At 38.9% G+C, this 21,903-nt stretch overlaps 3 protein-coding genes across 12 annotated transcripts in view; 1 reads left to right on the top strand and 2 right to left on the bottom strand.

The window, feature by feature from the left end:
• LOC105233704 (uncharacterized) overlaps positions 1-21,903 on the top strand; it is a 746,688-nt gene that overhangs the window by 261,961 nt on the left and 462,824 nt on the right. The gene's annotated exons all lie outside the window — the stretch shown is intronic.
• The window catches only part of LOC125776325 (uncharacterized), a 194,821-nt gene continuing 179,871 nt past the window's right edge, over positions 6,954-21,903 (bottom strand). The window contains exon 2 of one of the 2 annotated variants that reach the window (XR_007421638.1): positions 6,954-8,408. Coding sequence is in view for 1 of the 2 variants with exons in the window: in XM_049448064.1 (XP_049304021.1) it covers positions 12,295-13,647 (1,353 nt within the window). In the remaining variant the exon portion in view is untranslated. Of the gene's footprint in view, positions 8,409-11,867; positions 14,129-21,903 lie in introns of those variants that run through there. The other variant, XM_049448064.1, reaches the window with a different exon arrangement.
• Positions 19,574-21,903, bottom strand: part of LOC125776321 (uncharacterized) — a 97,573-nt gene continuing 95,243 nt past the window's right edge. The window contains exon 2 of the mRNA XM_049448049.1: positions 19,574-19,646. The gene's annotated coding sequence lies outside the window, so the exon portion shown is untranslated. The remainder of the gene's footprint in view (positions 19,647-21,903) is intronic.

The raw sequence follows: 21,903 nt of genomic DNA on the forward strand, positions 1-21,903 counted from the left end.
ATGCCTACTTCCCATATAGCACAATTTTAAATTCCACTTGATTCGTTCAGTTTCCAGTACACAAATCAAGTAGCTATGAATATATGTAACTGGATACAACTTTGCACAATTAATATTTTTAGTGTATGTCACCATATGACCAAGAATTGTTTAAATCCTATCAAAATTGTTCAAGCCCCCAGGAAACCGTATACTTAGACCCCGGTACCTATTTTCAGATTTTGTTATGTATTCTAGTAATGTTAAAATAATAAAAAAAATTATATTAAAAATATTAATTTACATTTTTTACTTGAAATTTCTGAGTCTAGACTTAAATATTCCCTTAACATCGTATTGGACGGATCGGGAGAAATAAGCTGGGGTCAAAGTAGAAGTTTCGAAGACCTAGACTATATGGAGACATTATATGTTTAATAACACACACCTTTGCAAAAAGAAACCCATCAATGGGGCAAGAAACTGCAGCGAAAGTAAGCCTCGGGTAAAACAAAGAAATGCGTATAAACACCACCTATACCCAAAACTTCCAAGTCGATTGTAGAGAACTCGGAAATGTGAAATTATTTTAGTTACTTGGGCAAGTTATAGGCATGCACATTTGGTTTTACCAAACTTGACTATTATTTTGTTATTTTAGTTATTAATTTGAATTACAATTTTTTTTTATTTTACGTAATTCATTACGAGTATTTCTTAAAATATTAAATTTTCTTAATACTAATCTGTACTTCGTGCGCGAGTTAACAAACTGTTGTTTGTCGCGAGTAAAAGAAATTATATTTATTTGGGCAGTACACTTATTTTCGTGTTGCCTTTTTTATTCATAATTTCTTACTGATTCTTCCTATAATCTTAGTGCTATTTATACTTATGGAATGCGGCTGTTGTTATCTGCATACAACTTCTTTGTTGTAATTCGATATCCGTTATCTTGCTAGAACAAAGATAGTTTTGTTATGCTTATCAGTTTTTCGTTATGGAGTTCTGTCTGTTGTGTTTATAATGCAGGAATTTTATTGTTTGTTTAGGTTAAGTGTGAAATTTACTTAGGCTATCTTCAGCGTCGCTAACTCCCCCCCTTCTTAAAAACGGAACGTCCTCGCTATGCTGCTACAAATTGTTGTTGTTGAAGACGATTCATTTCGCTGGATTATCGTTTAGTATATTGATAGTGCAATTATCAGAGGATTCTGATTTACAAATAAAATTGCTGAAAAAATTCTTGCATTTTAAAACTTTTTTATAATTATTACATTTTGCTATCTTAGGATCTAGAATAATTTTACCATGCTTATGAGCTAAGGGGTATACATTAAATAATTTACATTTAGTTTCGAGTATTGGGTATTTGTAAATTGTAATTATAGTCTGTTCTAAATAACACGGATATCAGAATATTCCAATATATTTATTAGTGGAAGATCCAACTATTCATGGTTTATTAGTTTTTGCACATCATTCAGATTAAGTGTGACAGAGTAAAAAAAAATAATATTTTTTTCCTATTAATAGTATTAGTTATTGTAATTCGTTATAAATTTCTCCTATTATTAAATTCTCATTTATTGATTTGGGATCGAGTGTTTCAAGAATTCTTTCAAACTGCGAATTAATGCTCTTTTGTTTGTTATTATTTTCTATTAGCATATTAATTGAAGTTTTTATTTCGATAAGATCGTCATGATCTGGTGTACCAGTTATAAATTTAAGTACAGAACCGAGAAAGTTAAGAGATCTTTCGAGCCTATATATGTATATTTGGCATAAGTTGATTTTTTAATGTTTCTATTTTATTAATTAATATTTTTGATTCGGGCTGTTTTTCTAAATTATAAGAAGATCTCATTATGTCTTCATAGGGCGCAAGTATTTTTGATAAATTTGAAATATGATATAGAAAGGAACTATTTTTATATATGTATACGGGGTCAGTTTCTACGAGAACATATTTTTTGTTACTTAAATCTATTATATTTACACATAATGCGATAGGGAAAAGTAAAAAGAAAATTATTCCGTATATGCTTTTACTCTTACATATGTTATCCTTATGGATAATCCGTCCTTTATTAGTCGTTACAGTCTTTCCGTTATCTTTTTTTACCGTGCTTCGCGTATTTTCTTACGTTCTTATTACGTCTGTGCGTCTTGGAAAATATTATGTCACCTGGATTATAGTTCAGCTGCTTTCGATTGCGATTGTGATGACGCAAGACTCTTTCTTGATTTTGTTGTATTCGTTCTTGGATGTCGGGATACCCCCTTTGATTATAAAACACGTCCTCGGGTTTCTCGTTGGTAACGGAATGTATGGTTTTGTTGTACTGCCGAACAGCTTCAAAAATTTGGTCTTCCGGTGCTGAATTAGGTGCTGAATTAGTCAGCTAAAACTTTCGCGATTTCAATAATTGTACTGTGCGTACGCTCAACTTGTCCATTTGTAGTAGAATGGAACGCTGGCGTTTTTGTGTGCGTTATTTGTAATCGTTTGTAAATTTGTTGTGCACACATGCTTGTAAATGATATATCGTTATCAGTCATTAACAATCTTGCGTTTGGGTATATTTGTTAAAGAATCTCTTCGACGTATTTGTATGTATCTATCCTTGAAGGTATTTGTCTAAAGTAGCAAAATTTTGAGTCCGTTGAGCTAATGTATATGTTATCGCTCATGTATGTATTCGCCTACTTTGTTTGGCGTTGGTGCGGAACCAATTGGTTGTTTGTTTGGTCGGCGTACGTATTTTTTTTTTGAGACAGACTTCACAGTCTTGTACTTCTTTTTTACATTCGTTACGTATGTTTGGCCAGTAATATTTTAGGGAAATTTCCTGTGCATTATTTTTGTAGTTTCTGTGTGCACGTCTATGTGTGTCATTTATGAATTGTTTTTGTTGTTCGATGTTGGTTATGTCTTCAACCATGTTATGAGTTAGAACGATAGAGGCATTGGGAAATGTATTTCCGACGTAAAATAATAATTGTTCGTCTATTTTTATAGCGTTTACTACTTTTGGTTTTATTACATTTTTTAATATGTCCAATAGCTCAGTCTTAGTGTTAAAGAAAAGTGTATGTCTACTGTAATAAAAAATATTTTGCGATGTTATTTGGGCGTGGTTCCCATCTGATTGTTTTATGATAATTTGATTTTTAAAGCAATTTATTGGTTGTTTTACACGTTTGATTTTTTGTATAGGGGAGTTTTGAGATGAATGTTGGGAATTATCAGAATTAGATGTGTTATTAAATGGTAATATTGAGTTAGTACCTTCATTTGTTTGATTGGAATAGTCTCACCGATATTACATTTGGTACTTATGTAATTGTTTGTTGCTCCAGTGTAGATGAGGATATTAACTGCTTTGGCTGTATCCCTGCAGTGGCGTTGAAAACACGGCAATTGATTCACTCGCTTAAGAAAAACAAAGCCTGTCTTATATTCATAATCATCACTTTGTTTTGTAGGAGGTGATCGTAATTCATCGCTCTCGTATTCTGGTGTAAGCGATTGTAGTTCTTCGTCGCGTGTCTGGTTTACACGTTGAAATTTCTGCTGTACGTTGGAATTATGCGATGAAGGATTTCGTTCTCTTTTTTGAGGGTTTCCGTGAAATTGATTATTTGGAGGTAGTCCTTGTAATTGACGGTTATAGCTGTTTTGTAAAGGTGCAGCGTTGAAGTGTGTGGGTCTTCTGTATTGCCGTGAGGAATCTACGTCCATTGGTTGGCACTGTGGGGTGGGTGCACTCTGTGTATATTGCACTTGCACGTTTGGCCTATATCTTCGCTGATCATCGCGGTATCTTCTGTTTTGAAAAGCTTGGTGTTGCATATTGTATTTCCTGTAGTCATCGTACTGAGGAAAATCGAATTGCAATTTCTCGTTGTCATGGTATATCGTACTTGCGATATCGTAGGCGGTTTCTAAGTCCTTTGGATTGTGGCTGTAGAGAGTGCCGCTTGTATACTTGCTGTTCAAGCCATGAATAAACGTTCTGACGGCTTCTTGATTCGCATACTTTTGCATTTCTGATGGGTCACCTGAGCTTCCCATTTCAATTTTTGTTAGAGCAAGATTCAATGCCCTGCTCACTTCGCAATGAACTTCCACCAGCGTAAGTTTGTTTTGCGTAATCCTTTTCATTTCGTCTAGTAAGACGTAAAAAGGTATCTGGTCCGCATACGTGTAGTCGATGCGATTTATGATTGAGTAGAAGTTGAACTTCTTGTTGTGGTATATTAAAATATCGGCTGCTTCTCCTTGAATTTTCGAAAGCAATATCGAAAGTGCGGTATAATATGTCGGGGTTGTAGCTAGGCTTGCCACCCGTGCTTTATTATAAAGTATTTTACGTTATTTCATGTAATTGTACTCTATACTTTATGAGGACAATAAAGTTCACAAAAATACTTTATTTCGCATGATTTGATTTCTTTGAGATTTTGAAAAGTTTAGTCGATGGATTTGTTAAACGAAATTTATAGATTGGTGATTTAGTGCTGAATCGATGTTGCCACTCGTCGGCGCCACATCACTCAAGCACTCGTTTTGTACAATTACGGGGCATCTCGACAGGATAGAATATATAGAATACTAGCTGCATTGCCGTGCCCATTGCCTGTGGAGATTCCACATTGCTCATAGCTTACTAGATATAGAATACTATAGCCATGTATCGTAAGCTGCACAAAAATGGCAGCAGGTATTTAATATGAGTGATGCTAATTTTTTAAACTTGTATAAGGTAATTTCATTTTTATTGTCTATTCCCGCCACGTCAGCATTCACAGAAAGAGTTTTTTCTGTGATGAATAGCAAATAGCGAGACGAAAGAAATAAAGCGTCTCTGAATTTGATAAAAAATGAATTACTTATTTATTTTAATTTAAATATAGAATGTAAAGATGCTGTGCAATTGTTCAGTAAAGATGCTAATTTGATACAAATTGCAAAAAGCAATAAAATATATGTTTTTAAATATAATAATAAAGAAAAATAAATTATACTTTATTTTGATATATATTTGATGTACTTTTTTTTCTTACCTATAATATCCAACGTACTTTAACTGCAAAAAAAGGTGGCAACACTAGTTGTGGCATATTCTTTTATGTTTTCCATGTGCACGTTTTCTCCAGAATCTGTATTCATTGCCCGTGAAATTTGGCAATGCTTTAAAAATATCCAGGTTAATCTGTATTTCGTTGATTATATTTGGTTTTCAGTCCTCGCGCTGATCCGTAATTGTCACATTTGATGGCAGACTGTTTTCCAGGGTAGCCACTGTTTGTTGGTTAAAGCAGCAATTTGAGCCCTGAGATTTGCAATCTCCTGTGCAGACATCTCGAAGTTGGTGTTCAATAAGGGACGACGCAAATTGAACAGTTTTTGTCTCTTTTAATGAGATTCCAGCGAGATTTCGATGTTTATCGGTGCTGCTTCCAATTTTTCAGGAACTTATTTTTTTCCTTCTTCATCTTTTTATTTATTTATCCCTTTTATTTTAATCCCTTTATGTCAGAATATGGCAGGTTCAGTTCAAACAAAAAGAACGGTTGAGCCCCCAGTTAACAAACTGTTGTTTGTCGCGAGTAAAAGAAATTATATTTATATATTTTCGTGTTACCTTTTTTATTCATATTTTCTTACTGATTCTTTCTATAATCTTAGTGCTATTTATACTTATGGAATGCGGCTGTTGTTATCTGCATACAACTTCTTTGTTGTAATTCGATATCCGTTATCTTGCTATAACAAAGATAGTTTTGTTATGCTTATCAGTTTTTCGTTATGGAATTCTGACTGTTGTGTTTATAACCTTTAACTTATGAGGTCAAATATCGAAACGTAGATTTAGAGGTAGTAGTAAATTTTACACCATTTTGATTGTTAAAATTTATTAGAAATTTTTTGTTATAATACTTACAAATTTCATCAATCTGATTTAAATTAATTCTAATTACAGTATTTGGAAAGAAAATTTTAAACTCTTTGTATTTTTTTGAAAAATGTGTCGTTTATTTTAGAAGCCTTTTTTATGATTATAAGAAAATCAAAACGCAAGGTGTAAAATTTACTTCCACGTCATAAGTTAAAGGATAATGCAGAAATTTTATTGTTTGTTTAGATTAAGTGTGAAATTTACTTAGGCTATTTTCAGCGTCGCTAACTCGCGGACAACTTTTGTTGGATACGACTCATCTGAAACACCAATACAAAAATAAATCAACTGCTGTTTACTTGTTGATCCATACGCGTCATTTCCACGATAGTCTGTCGCAAGGCACCGCTTTTCTCATTTTGTAAAATTTCTGTCGACCTATAACCACGAGTCTTTTTTAAGCGATTTTGTGGGATTCAACGAGAAGAAATTTTTTTAAAAGCCTAACATTTGTCTCAAACAAAATCGTGCTTGGCGACTTTAACGCCAGGGTGAGCAAAGAATGTATCTTTGGCACTACGGTCGGTAAATTCATCGTCCACAAGGAAACATCCTCAAATGGGTTAAGCTGATCGACTTCGCCGGGGCCCGAAATATGATTATCTGTAGTACCAGATTCCAGCATAAGAAAATTCATCAAGCTGTCTCCGGATCGAAAAACCACCAACCACATCGATCATGTTGTGATCGACGGAAGACACGTCACGAACGATTTTCTACTCGACTTGCACTCTTGCTACTTCGCAATGTTACGATCGACCACAACACGTGCGGGATGGGATAGATACCGTGAGTTGAAGAGGGAAGCGAGACGCATTTGCAGACAGAAAAACAGGGAGGCCGACAAGGGTAACGCTCGAAAATTCTAAAAAAAAAATTGGGGCGACTAACAGAGGTTTTCAATACCGGAGCATACTCTTGTAGAACCCCCAAAGGTGACCTAATGACCGATGTCACAGAGCAGATGTTCCATTGCCCGACCATGAAGAAGTTCGAATAGTTTGAAGAACAACAAAGCAGCGGGGGCCGATGGATTGCCGGCCGAGCTATTCAAACACGGCGGCGAAGAACTGAGAAGGGGCATGCATCAGCTTCTTTTTAAAATATGATCAGACGAAAGCATGCTCATCGATTGGAATTTTTATCAGAGTGTATAGCTGCTGGCGTATGACGATGACAGTGATATCATCGGCCTCAACACCCGCGCCGTTAGTTCAGACGAAATTAACATAGTTCAGGGAATTAAAAGACAGCGTCTATGCTGGCTAGGCCATGTTGTCCCAATGGACGAAAACACTCCAGCTCTGAAAGTATTCGATGCAGTACCCGCCGGGAAAAGCAGAGGAAGAGGAAGAGCTCCACTGCGTTGGAGTCCAGGTGGAGAAGAACCTGGCCTCGATTGGAATATCCAATTGGCGCTACGTAGCGAAAAGAAGAAATGACTGGCGCGCTGTTGTTAACTCGGCTATATTCGCGTAATCGGTGTCTACGCCAGTAAAGAAGAAGAAGAAGAATATTTATCTCAATCGCATTAATTCTTCTCGGAGTGATCTAGGGCTTCGATTGAATTCACCACACCATAAAAACGTTTTCTTGTTGGAGTTTTTTCACCAAAAATTTACATAAGTTTATCGATGCGTTAGTTAACATTCTCTATACCCTCTACTAATATATTTAACTCATATAATGGCCGATATTTTAGTGAAAAACTTAACCATAAGCACTGAGGTACATACAATATCCGGTTTCTGGTGACTTGAAAAATACGGTGCCATGCCAGATTTTCTATGAATCTTCCGTACCATCTTTAATTGAAATTTCAATGGATGTCAAGCATTCGATTTTTTAGTGTATGATATTATAATTTGATTTCTTTTCACAGTGTTTAAAGGAAAAATTGAAAGATTAGTTGCTAGGTTGGCCTTTGTGAGATATTTACATCGGGCCGATTAAAGAGATGCACATTCACACTTTGATGGCGTGTTTTTGATCAATTGGTATGGCAGATATATGTATAATATTGTTACGAATTTACTCTTGCTAGTTTACTTTGTTAGGTTTGTATCTCTGGATTGACAAATAAAATCAACACTGTTTAATTTAATTCAACAACTCTTTATTTCACAACTCGTCTACACTATAGCAGTTTACTCTTAGCACTGATTGATTACGTTGGCGCTGCCACGGCTTATATAGCCACGCACTTCTCGCTGATGCCGACGTGTCCTTCTAGAATATCGCGTCTGGAAATTACCAGAACATACGGCTATAGCCACGCACTTCTCGCTGATGCCGACGTGTCCTTCTAGAATATCGCGTCTGGAAATTACCAGAACATACGGCTATACGGCGCCAGACGCAAGCAGACAGTCGCGGCGCCAGACTCAGCAATTGTTTAACTAGACGAGCAGACAGTGTGGCGCCAGATGTCTACAACAAGACAAATGCTATTCCATATACCTACAGCTATTGTTCATGATCAGGGATGCATATAGTAATACAAATACAACTTAATACTACTTTTTGTAACACTGCCCTCCACTAAAGCCTAATCGTCCCGATTAGGCACAAATCCTCTTGAACCAAATGGGGCGAGCCTCTCCAAATGTACTACTTTCATTTTACATCGTGCTTTCCCATTTCTTTGTATGCGGTATACCACGTCATTAAGTCGTTTCATCACCATATAGGGTCCTTCCCAGGCTGTCTGCAGTTTCGGGGACAAGCCTTTCTTTCGAAGTGGATTGTACAACAGGACCAGATCACCTTCTTCAAAACCTTTTGAATTTGCCGCTTGATCGAACCGGTCCTTCATCTTATTGCTCATCAGATGCGTATGCTGTCTTACCATTAGATGTAATTCATTCATTTCTTCCTTTAAGGCAGAACAATAATCTCCATCATTTCTTACAGCTGTAGGATTCGTACCAAACTTAAGATCAGCAGGGAGTCGCAGATCAGATCCGAAAATAATCTTTGCTGGTGTGTAACCAGTTGCCTCGTGCTTCGCTGAACGATACGCCAGCAGGAACATCTGGATGCACTTGTCCCAATTCCGTTGATCTTTATCAACGATTTTCCGCAGATGTTCTTCGAGCGTTCGGTTGAATCTCTCTACCATCCCATCTGATTGTGGGTGTAACGCTGTTGTCCGTGTCTTGTGGATGCCCAATAATGTACAGACTTCTTGGAAAATGGAAGATTCGAAATTTCTGCCTTGATCTGAGTGTAATTCGACGGGCACTCCGAACCTTGTTATCCAATTTTCTACAAACGCTTCGGCTACGGTCTTCGCTTCCTGGTTTGGTAAGGCATATACTTCTGGCCATTTACTGAAATAGTCCATGACAACCAGTAGATATTTGTTTCCGGCCGTACTGGTTGGGAACGGACCTGCAACATCCATTGCGACTCGTTCAAATGGTGATCCCACGTTGTACTGTTGTAGCCTACCGCGACTTTTGGCTTTAGGACCTTTAGCTGCCATGCACTCTACGCAATTACTTATCCATTCTGCTATGGAATCTCGACAACCGATCCAGTAGAACCGTTGTTTAATCTTCTCTATAGTTTTTGTTATTCCAAGGTGCCCTCCACTAGGTCCATTGTGATATTCTTTCAATACTTTTGGGATCATGAACTTCGGTACTATGATCAGCAGACGAGACTGTTTGCCATCTTCGCTTTCCCAGGTACGATGAAGGTATCCATTAACGAGGTTTATGCTGTTCCATTGGGCCCAATATGCTTTTGCAGTTGGACTCTCGCTACTTATTTGTTCCTTTGGTGGTCGTACCCCATTTTCTTTGGCCATTACCAGCTTTGCAAGATCAGGGTCCTCCAGCTGATTGATTCTGATGCGGTGAGGAGTCCAATCATCTTCAGGTTCTATATTCAGCAATCGCACGTCGATTATACCTTCTTTTCCTTCTGATTTGGAGCAATGTTTACATTCCAGTGGACAAGGGCGACGTGATAATGCATCCGCATTTTTGTGGTGAATCCCCTTTCGATGTTCCGTTTCGAAGTCGTAATTCTGTAATCTTTCGATCCATCGTGCAATTTGGCCTTCCGGATTCTTGAATTGTAATAACCATTTTAATGCTGCATGATCAGTCCTCAGCAAGAATCGTTGTCCATACAAATACTTGTGGAAATGTTTTACACATTCCACCACAGCTAGTAGTTCTTTTCGCGTCACACAGTAGTTTTTCTCTGGTTTCCCGAGCACTCTGCTGTAATACCCAATTACTCTTTCTTGTCCGTCGATGAGCTGAGACAGGACACCTCCAATTCCATAAGCGCTCGCATCTGTATCCAGGATGAATTTCTTTCCAGGTATTGGATAAGCCAACATCGGCGCCGTACAAAGTAGTTCTTTCAGCTGCTCAAACGCTTTTTCTTGTTCCAACTGCCATACAAACGGGCCATTCTTCTTTGTTAAATCATGTAAACTTCTAGCCACGTTCGCAAATCCAGGTACAAAACGGCGGTAATACGTGCATAAGCCGAGGAAGCTGCGGAGTTCATGAATGTTGGTGGGTCGAGGCCAATCTTTCACTGCTTTTATTTTTCCTTCCTCGGTGTGAATTCCCTCAGTTGACACTTTATGTCCGAGATATGTGACCTGCTTCTTCCATAATGAACACTTTTTGGGATTCAAGCGTAATCCGGCTGATGCTATTCGCTGAAAGACTTCCTCTAGATTTTTCAGATGATCATCAAAACTTTTTCCCATGATGATAATGTCATCAAGATACACCAAACACTGCTTTTATTTTTCCTTCCTCGGTGTGAATTCCCTCAGTTGACACTTTATGTCCGAGATATGTGACCTGCTTCTTCCATAATGAACACTTTTTGGGATTCAAGCGTAATCCGGCTGATGCTATTCGCTGAAAGACTTCCTCTAGATTTTTCAGATGATCATCAAAACTTTTTCCCATGATGATAATGTCATCAAGATACACCAAACACGTCTTCCAGTTGAGTCCTTTTAACACATGTTCCATCAGTCGCTCGAACGTTGCAGGCGCATTACATAACCCAAATGGCATCACAGAGAATTCCCATAACCCGTCGCCCATACTGAAAGCGGTCTTTTCACGGTCACATTCATCAATCTCGACTTGCCAATATCCACTTTGTAGATCTAATGTAGAAAACCATTTCGCTCCAGACAAGGTGTCTAATGTATCGTCGATTCTTGGTAGAGGATAACTGTCTTTCTTTGTGACATCATTCAACTTCCTATAATCTACGCAGAAACGGGTGCTACCATCTTTCTTTTTAACTAAGACGATAGGTGAGCTCCATGGACTTATTGAAGGTTCGATTACACCGTTTTTGTGCATGTCTTCAATAATTTTGTTAGCATCCTCACGTTTTGCTAGTGGAACCCTACGCGGAGCTTGTCGGATTGGTTTAGCGTCTCCAGTATTTATGCGATGTTTGACAATGCCGGTTCTTCCTGTGTTTCCTTCGTTTGCAAATATGGATGCGTATTTTTCTAATAGTTTTTCTGCTTTTAATTTTTCCTTTCCATGCAGTTCGTTCAGCAAATTATTTAGGAGTGTAGGACTTATCTGCTGTGGCTCAATAGTAGGTTTCTGTTGTGACCGTTCGCATCGTGCTATTGCACTTATATTCTGGCACTGTCCAATTACTGCTCCTTTCTTCAGACTTATAGGCGTGTTGAATTCATTCACTACTCTGACCGGAATGGTGGCGTCTTCACTAGTTTTCACAAGCGTTCTTCCTACCAATATGGGTGTATCTATTTTTGTTGGTTCCACAATCCACAACTCTTCAGTCCCACCACCTCCATTCACTCTGGCCCATACAATCGCCTCAGATTTTGGTGGAATACTCTGATTATCATCAACAATCACCCTCTTACTTTCAACGTTGGTCACATATCCGGTGTTTATAGGCATCTCCATGTTCTGGCAAAACAGCATTTGCTTGTTTAAATCCAAAGTAACCCCATGATCAATCATGAAATCTACTCCCATTATAATTTCATCCGTGATTTCTGCTACGATGAAGGTGTGATTAACTTCCAGGGTACCAATCATCACTTTGCAAAACACTTTTCCCGCGACAGCTGCTTCCTCCCCGGTGGCCGTTCGAAGCTTGCAACCGACTAATGGTTCAACCGTTCCTCTTACCACATCCGGTCGGATAATTGAATGTGTGGCACCAGTATCCAAAGTAAGCGTTGACAGTCGTCCATTTACGATGCCGTTGATAGTAAGATTGTTGTCATGGCGACCTATTTGTGATATCGAGATGGCGGGGCAAATAGTTGTGGGAACCAGCTCACGCCCCTTTGAACTGTTCCGGTTTAGTTTAACGACTTGTGAGATGTGGATGCTCCGTCCTCGTTATCTGTTGGTTGTTTCCGTTTTGATGGGTTTACTTTTATATTGCAATTTCGGGCAAAGTGACCCGCTTTTCCACAGTTGAAACATCTTCCTGTTGTATTTACTCGCGGTGCAGCGATTGTCTTCAGAGTCTTCAATATTTCTTCCATCAGCGCCGGTTGTTCCATTTCAACCCTTTGTACTTTGTGTGCTGGTTTACTTAGTAGGGAAGCTGTTTCCTGTGTGAGGGCGTGCGAAACCGTTTCAGCAAACGTTCTTTTTGGCAATGCATATGTGGCGCGTTTGGTGTCCACATCACGGATTCCATTTATGAAACATTGAATTTTTACCCTCTCAATGTAATCCACAGGTGCATCTGCATTTGCCAAATGAGCCAGTCGTTCGATTTCAGTTGCGAACTTTTGCAATGACTCGTTCATCTTCTGACCCCTATTTTGCAGTTCGATCTGGTATATTTGTTTCCGGTGCTCACTACCATATCGTCTTTCTATCGCACTCATCAATGCCTCATAGTTGTCCCGTTCACAGTCTGGAATAGTCTGAAGGATTTCTGCCGCAGGTCCTTTCAATGATACAAACAAGGACGCCACTTTGTCCGCTGCATTCCAGTTATTGGCCAATGCTGTCTTTTCAAACTGAAGTTTGAAAATTTTAAATGGAATACTTCCATCGAATGTGGGTGCCTTCAATCTTGGATTATTTGTTGATGGTGCAGGGCCATGCAGTTGCAGTTCTCGCATCCGATTACTCAAATGAAGAACTTCTGATTTCAAATTTTCTTCGTCATTTTTTAACGTGCTTAATTCGTCTTCCAATTTTGAAACTTTCTGTTGCACTTGTGTATTACTTTCTGTAATCTGTTGTACCAAACGCTTTTCTAACTGCGTATTATTTTCAGTCATTTGTTGTGTAAGGCGAGACTCTAACTGTGATGTATTTTCAGCTATTTGCGTCATTTGCTGTGCCAGACGATTTCCTGTTTGCACTGCATTTTCTGCATTTTCAGCTATTTGCGTCATTTGCTGTGCCAGACGATTTTCTGTTTGCATTGCATTTTCTGCTATTTGCTTAATAGCCACTAATAGCATGTTAGTGTCTACGCTTGATGATGTTCGTTGTTCTTCTAATTTTTCTTCTACCTTTGTAGAAGTTCCTGGCCCATCAAATTCGAACTCGTCCACATTAATTCCATCCGCTTCCATTGCTTCACGTAGTCGTGCCTGCAGATCCGCCTTTTGCCCGCTTATCGGCAAATTACGCTCCTCCAGTTCCTTTTTTAATTGCTGAATTCTCAATTCTCCGAATTTAACCATCTTGAATTTGGATTATTTGACAATCCCACTTCTGACACCAAATGTTACGAATTTACTCTTGCTAGTTTACTTTGTTAGGTTCGTATCTCTGGATTGACAAATAAAATCAACACTGTTTAATTTAATTCAACAACTCTTTATTTCACAACTCGTCTACACTATAGCAGTTTACTCTTAGCACTGATTGATTACGTTGGCGCTGCCACGGCTTATATAGCCACGCACTTCTCGCTGATGCCGACGTGTCCTTCTAGAATATCGCGTCTGGAAATTACCAGAACATACGGCTATAGCCACGCACTTCTCGCTGATGCCGACGTGTCCTTCTAGAATATCGCGTCTGGAAATTACCAGAACATACGGCTATACGGCGCCAGACGCAAGCAGACAGTCGCGGCGCCAGACTCAGCAATTGTTTAACTAGACGAGCAGACAGTGTGGCGCCAGATGTCTACAACAAGACAAATGCTATTCCATATACCTACAGCTATTGTTCATGATCAGGGATGCATATAGTAATACAAATACAACTTAATACTACTTTTTGTAACAATATAGTAGTACTCTCTGAACTATTTATTATTTTTAACATTGTACAATAATATATGCCAAATCTTGTGAAAAATTGTTTGTCTGATAAGGACTTAATTTTGATCCAGCAGACCGATTTGATAACGATTGCAATAAATGAGCAGGAGAAACAAATATGTGCAAAATTTCAGATCGATATCTTACAAAATGACGGATTAGTTTATTGGTTTGCATCATACAGAAAATGTATATACATATGTTAGTTCCTTCTAGCTACGTTGTTTGATATACACATTCAAGTCGAATTAAGATTATTTTATAAGAAAAAAAGATGCTGCCAAATGTCGAGAAGAGGTCTCAGCGGAAAAAGGCACCAGAGAAAAAGTCGTGTGCAAAATTTAACATCAAAATCTCAAAAACTGAGGGAGCGGTTTGCGTGTATGCTGATCATACATGCATTTGTATATATGTATATTTTATAGGGACTCCGACATTTCCTTTTGGATGTTGCATTTTTTGTTGTGAACTTATTTTACATACCTTTTTCGGGATATAAAATATACTTGTTTCATAAAGTTAGGCGTCGTGACGTAAAGTTAGTTGGGTAGTAAAAACAACTCATTCTCGCAAACTCTACCCTTGTATAAATTTGAAGAATAAAATATTTTATGACAAATGTTTTTCATAAGATGACGACTACTCAAGAATAAAGGTGAATTTGTATACTTTTGCAATGTGTTAATAGTATGTATGAACGTTAAAAAATAGCTCAATTCGTTTAATACTTATCTTAGCCCCAAATAGCTACCATACAGATTTTCAACTTTCACGTCGCCCACAATAAAAATAAGAGGCGTAGAAACCGCTTACGCGGTTATAGCGGAGTTAACAACAGCGCCCCATTCATTTCTTCTTTTCGCAAGGTGGCACCAATTGGAAATTCCAAGCGAAGCCTAATCTTCTCCCCCTGGTCCCTCCAACAGAATTGAAGTCTTTGTATTCATCTGCTTCCCTCGGCGGGTAATATGTCGAATACTTTCAGAGCTAGAGTGTTTTCGTTCATTCGGACGACATTACCTAGCCAGCGTAGCCGCTGTCTTTTAATTCGCTGAACTATGTTAATTTCGTCTGAACTAACGGCGCGGGTGTTGAGGCTATTATATCAATATCATCCGCATACGCCAGCAGCTATACACTCTTATAAAAAGCTCGGAGAGGCCCTTCTCGATCCTGACGGGGCTTTTGGTCTTGCTCAACGTTAGTTTACATAGCCGTATTAGTTTTGCGGGGATACCAAATGAAGACATCGCGGCATAAAGGCAGCTCCTTTTCGTGCTGGCGAAAGCAGCTTTGAAATCGACGAAAAGATGGTTTGTGTCGATTCTCCTTTCACTGGTCTTTTCCAAGATTTGGCGCATGGTGAATATCTGGTCAGTTGTTGATTTTCCAGGACAACATCCCTTTTTCTCACGGTAGTTGGCGCAGATTGTCTCCCTTTTTGTGGAAATACTATAAAAACCCTGACTGACACGATTAAAAACTAATAAAAGCACTATAAATTAATAACTAAATACGCCAAAGTCGTTAAACTTTACCTCCGAGATGGTATGAGAAGGCTTTATGGGAATCGTTGTAAAAATTATACTATGAGCCTAGCACCGCCTTTCTTTTCGTGAGATCATATATTTCAAAAGCCGACCATTCGATTTAGATTAATTTAGTATGTGAAATTCTTCTCATATTCCTATGTCACAGTGCAAAATAGGGCGAAATTGGACGACAACCACGCTTACTTCGTATAGAACACAGTTTAAGTTCGATTTGATTATTTCACTTTCCAGTGTACAAGCCAAAACAGAAGTTAATATAACGGGACACAATATTGCACAAATAATTCTTTTGAATTATGCCACCTTTTATCCAAAAATTTCCAAAATCCAGCCAATACTGCTCAAGTCCCCATATACCAGAAATGTGGACCCCAGTATCTATTGTTGACCGAAAATATCGGTAAATGTATGGTATATATAATTGAAATTCGGAGAGAATCCTTTAATGCAATAGTATTTTTGTGTATCAAAAATGGTTTTAAACAGGTCAAACTTCCCAGAGTCCCTTATACCTAATATAAAGATTTTCGAACTTTCGAGTGTCTCTATACAGCACATATCGACCAATATTTAAGTTATCTCTTGAAAATTACAAAGCTTGATTTATTCATAACAATTTATATATGTGCCTAAAATAAATAGATCCATTGACCTACCTCCCTATAACTAATATCAGGATTATATGCAAGGTAGCTAAATGAAACCCAACGAAATTTTTTTTAGTATATGGCATAATAGTTAATAGAAAAAATCGGGTCGATACAACCCCAAGTCCTTTATACTATATACTTATAATGATTTTCGGGTTTCTATCAAATCTTATGTCCAATAAGTCGGCTAGTGTGTGACTTACATATATATAATGAATAAATATATAAAATTGCTTGGATTTCGATCCTATGGTTGAAATTTTACAATTTAAGGATCAGACTAACCTAACCTTTATTAACACCTGAAATATGCTTTCGTGCGTTACGAAAGAATTGGTTTTTGGGGTAAAAATACTATTGAATTTGGGCTGTGCATCAGTGAAATCAATCGAGTCCAATCGATTGTCAGCCTGGTGGACTGCATATTAAGAAACGGTTCTCAAGCGTGGAAAGACAAAAAATCGGCTGGCAAGGTTATGGCATCAGTCTTTTGGGATGCCCGTGGTATATTATTCATCGAATGATAAATGAGCCAGTTTTAATTCATGGCATTGTGTATTTGATTGCAGTTCTATTCTACCATTCCCAATATTTAGCAATTTTATTATTTTTCATGAAGGATCAGTTTGAAATTGTACACATATACATACATATGTATTCATCGTTCCCGTTTAAATATTGCATTGCTCTGTGCAATGCTTCGAAAAGATTTCTGTATATCTCAATTTTTTTATCAAAACTTCAGTTATGCCGCTATTTTTTATGCCAGACCTTTTGCAATTTTAAATTGCCTGTCAAGATACACCCTCCAATAGTTAGCAGGTATGAAAAAAATGTTATAGCTACCCATAGATGTATGAATCACCCAATTAATTACTTAACAACGAACAACTCTGTCCACAATATAAAAACTAGATCCACAGATGTCGCCTTTTACTTTGGCATCGTTTTCTTTAATGCACGTGTACGTCAATTTAAGGTTTGAATATTGGATACTGCGATGGTAGCGCCATCTATCGGTCAAACATTCCAAAATTGACATTAACAATTGATTAAAAATTGTAAATCTAAACAATTCTCGAATCTCCTTGAACATACACACAAAATTTCATCAAAATCGGTCCATCCGTTTAGGAGCAGTTCAAATGCGAACACACGGTCAGGAGATTTATATATGTATATAAAGATAAGAAATCTTTAAAAAAAAGACAATTCATTTATGAGCGGGAATATAAGGTGCGTTCTACAGTAAATAGATTTTTTGAATCTAGCGCTGGTGGTGTCATCCATATGTCAACTAGTGCGTTAGAATCTGCTATCTTTATCGATTGTTCAGTAGAATTTCATGACATTTCAGTGATTGGAAGTGAAGTTATTGCGTATTAAGTAGCAGTATGTTTGTGTTATCGGTGCGAAAATAAGCCTCGAACAAATAGCCATAGTGTTAAAACACTCGTTCGACATGCTTTCGAAACGTGCAAAATGCTGTATTGAAGCAGAAAGACACTGTTTGGAATAAAATAAATTGATTTTTCCGAAAAAACCATTTGTTCTGTTTTTTTTTTTAGTCCTGTCTACTTTGGAAGGCACCTTATGTGAGCAACTTCGCGATGTAAGTCAAAATCTTAAAATTAATTCCTATTTTGCCATTATTGATACTGCTGATACAACCAGCTGAAAAAGTTGCTCAAACTTTTGGATTTTTATTTAATAAGTTAGTAAGCCGCAGCCGTTGTCTGGCGTGAAATTATGTGTTTTGAAATGAATACGAAGTTGAATTTATGTATATTGTATTGAAAATCATTTATTTGCGATGTTTCTACTTGTACATTTTTTTTTATCAATGTAACGCAGCTTGATAAACAACATTTTTTGGTTCCTGTTGTGGTGCGTAAATTTATAGAGCAGATCGTTTTCTAACTCGTGAGCTAACCACGTATGTATATCTGGCCGTGTCAAAAACATACCATTTCCAAATTTATGCCAACCACTATTTGACTATCCCTGTGTCTTGTTGATTGTCATCTCAAATACAATTCTCTCTGGACACGCAATACGTTTGAACTGAAATGGCAAATCGTTAGAACTCAAAAAAATTCGAAGAATCAAACATTCTGTCCTCCTTTATTCTATAGCTGCATCACAATCAGTCGGGTTCCTTTACAGAGTTTCGGCGCAGGAAGATTGCGTAACATAATAATGACAGTTTCAACTTTGAGACGCAAATAATGCGGTGGCATACCTCTCCAAAGGATTTGAACTTTGACTTTGAATCTTTCAGTTTAAGTCAAGAACATAAGTTTTGGCAGCTAAAATTGAGCGTGCACTCAAAGAATAATGGTTACGATAATTTGGCCAATGTTCGGATAAACATTCGTGTTGAATTCATCTTTCGTGAATATATAAACGGCAGATGGAATTGATATCAAACCACTGGAAGTATCAACCGGAATTGACCCATTTCCAATTCTTAGCGAATACGATATAAAATATCTTCGTCAATGTAATTTTTGTTCGTATCCCATAATTGACGCGGATTTGAAGGCTGATATATCGAAATGATCAACGCGAAAAGTTTGCGAACTTTATTTGTATTCGAAGTAGCTATCGCATCGTCCATCGTTTCATTCCAGTTGTTATCATGTTCCAACACTTGTATTTGTTGGCTTGCTTCTCAAAAACATACCCACACCAAACCATTCACAGTACGCAGTGATTCAAATGAAGTTGAACCGCGTATATTAATCAATAGCAACCGAAGGTAGAAGCAATCGTAGAGTATATTCGAGTGTATTGTGTAAATTAGTCTTAATGCATCAGTTGAGAACACACCTGGATGTCCATTAACTGCTTAGCCTTGTTTTCTGTGTAACTATTTCTCCACGATGCATTCCATGTATAATATCAAGACATTTCTGAAGAGCGAGTTCTCGCAATCGGATCACTGACGAAAGTTGAGAAAACACTCTTCTTCTTCTTACTGGCGTAGACACCGCTTACGCGATTATAGCCGAGTCAACAACAACGTGCCAGTCGTTTCTTCTTTTCGCAACGTGGCGCCAATTGGATATTCCAAGCGAAGCCAGGTCCTTCTCCACTTGGTCCTTCCAACGGAGTGGAGGTCTTCCTCTTTCTCTGCTTCACGCGGCGGGTACTGCGTCGAATACTTTCAGAGCCGGAGTGTTTTCATCCATCCGGACAACATGACCTAGCCAGCGTAGCCGCTGTCTTTTAATTCGCTGAACTATGTCAATGTCGTCGTATATCTCGTACACCTCATCGTTCCATCGAATGCGATATTCGCCTTGGCCAACGCGCAAAGGACCATAAATCTTTCGGAGAACTTTTCTCTCGAAAACTCGCAACGTCGACTCATCGGTTGTTGTCATCGTCCAAGCCTCTGCACCATATAGCAGGACGGGAATTATGAGCGACTTATAGAGTTTGGCTTTTGTTCGTCGAGAGAGGACTTTACTTTTCAATTGCCTACTCAGTCCGAAGTAGCACCTGTTGGCAAGAGTAATCCTGCGTTGGATATCCAGGCTGACATTGTTGGTGGTGTTAATGCTGGTTCCTAAATAGACGAAATTATCTACAACTTCAAAGTTATGACTATCAACAGTCACGTGAGAGCCAAGTCGCGAGTGCGACGATTGTTTGTTTGATGACAGGAGATATTTCGTCTTGCCCTCGTTCACTGCCAGACCCATTTGCGTTGCTTCCTTGTTCAGTCTGGAGAAAGCAGAACTAACGGCGCGGGTGTTGAGACCGATGATATCAATATCATCGGCATACGCCAGCAGCTGTACACTCTTATAAAAGATTGTACCTGCTCGATTTAGTTCTGCAGCTCTAATAATTTTCTCCAGCAGTAGATTGAAAAAGTCGCACGATAGGGAGTCGCCTTGCCTGAAACCTCGTTTGGTATCGAACGGCTCGGAGAGGTTCTTCCCGATCCTGACGGAGCTTTTGGTGCCGCTCAACATCATTTTACACAGCCGTATTAGTTTTGCGGGGATACCATATTCAGACATCGCGGCATAAAGGCAGCTCCTTTTCGTGCTGTCGAAAGCAGCTTTGAAATCGACGAATAGGTGGTGAGTGTCGATTCTCCTTTCACGGGACTTTTCCAAGATTTGGCGCATGGTGAATATCTGGTCGGTTGTTGATTTACCAGGTCTGAAGCCACACTGATAAGGTCCAATCAGTTTGTTGACGGTGGGCTTTAATCTTTCACACAATACGCTCGATAGAACCTTGTACGCGATGTTGAGGAGGCTAATCCCACGGTAGTTGGCGCAGATTGTGGGGTCTCCTTTTTTATGGATTGGGCATAGCACACTTAAATTCCAATCGTTGGGCATGCTTTCATCCGACCATATTTTGCAAAGAAGCTGATGCATGCTCCTTATCAGTTCTTCGCCGCCGTGTTTGAATAGCTCGGCCGGAAATCCGTCAGCCCCTGCCGCTTTGTTGTTCTTCAGGCGGGCAACTGCTATTCGAACTTCGTCATGGCCGGGCAATGGAACGTCTGCTCCATCGTCATCGTTTGGGGGATCGGGTTCGCCTTCTCCTGGTGCTATGTGTTCACTGCCATTCAGCAGGCTGGAGAAGTGTTCCCTCCATAATCTAAGTATGCTCTGGGCATCGGTGGCTAGATCACCTTTGGGGGTTCTATAGGAGTGTGCTCCGGTCTTGAAACCTTCTGTAAGTCGCCGCATTTTTTCGTAGAATTTTCGAGCATTACCCCTGTCGGCCAGCTTATCGAGCTGTTCGTACTCACGCATTTCGGCCTCTTTCTTCTTCTGTCTGCAAATGAGTCTCGCTTCCCTCTTCAACTCTCGGTATCTATCCCATCCCGCACGTGTTGTGGTCGATCGTAACGTTGCGAGGTAGGCAGCCTGTTTTCTCTCCGCTGCGACACGGCACTCCTCGTCGTACCAGCTGTTCTTTTGCACTTTCCGAAAACCAATGGTTTCGGTTGCAGCTGTACGTAAGGAGTTTGAAATGCCGTCCCACAGTTCCCTTATATCGAGTTGTTGACGAGTGCTCTCAGAGAGCAGGAGTGCAAGCCGAGTAGAAAGTCGTTCGGCTGTCTGTTGTGATTGCAGCTTTTCGACGTCGAATCTTCCTTGTGTTTGTTGGCGTGCGTTTTTTGCTGCACAGAGGCGGGTGCGAATCTTAGCTGCAACAAGATAGTGGTCCGAGTCGATGTTAGAACCTCGGTGCGCACGCACATCTAAAACACTGGAGACGTGTCTTCCGTCTATCACAACATGATCGATCTGGTTGGTGGTTTTTCGATCCGGAAACAGCCAGGTTGCTTGATGTATCTTCTTATGCTCGAATCTAGTACTACAGATAACCATATTTCGGGCCCCGGCGAATTCGATCAGCCTCAACCCATTTGGAGATGTTTCCTCGTGGAGGCTGAATTTACCGACCGTAGTGCCAAAGATACCTTC

Source organism: Bactrocera dorsalis, chromosome 2, assembly GCF_023373825.1.
Source record: "Bactrocera dorsalis isolate Fly_Bdor chromosome 2, ASM2337382v1, whole genome shotgun sequence".
Taxonomy (NCBI): domain Eukaryota; kingdom Metazoa; phylum Arthropoda; class Insecta; order Diptera; family Tephritidae; genus Bactrocera; species Bactrocera dorsalis.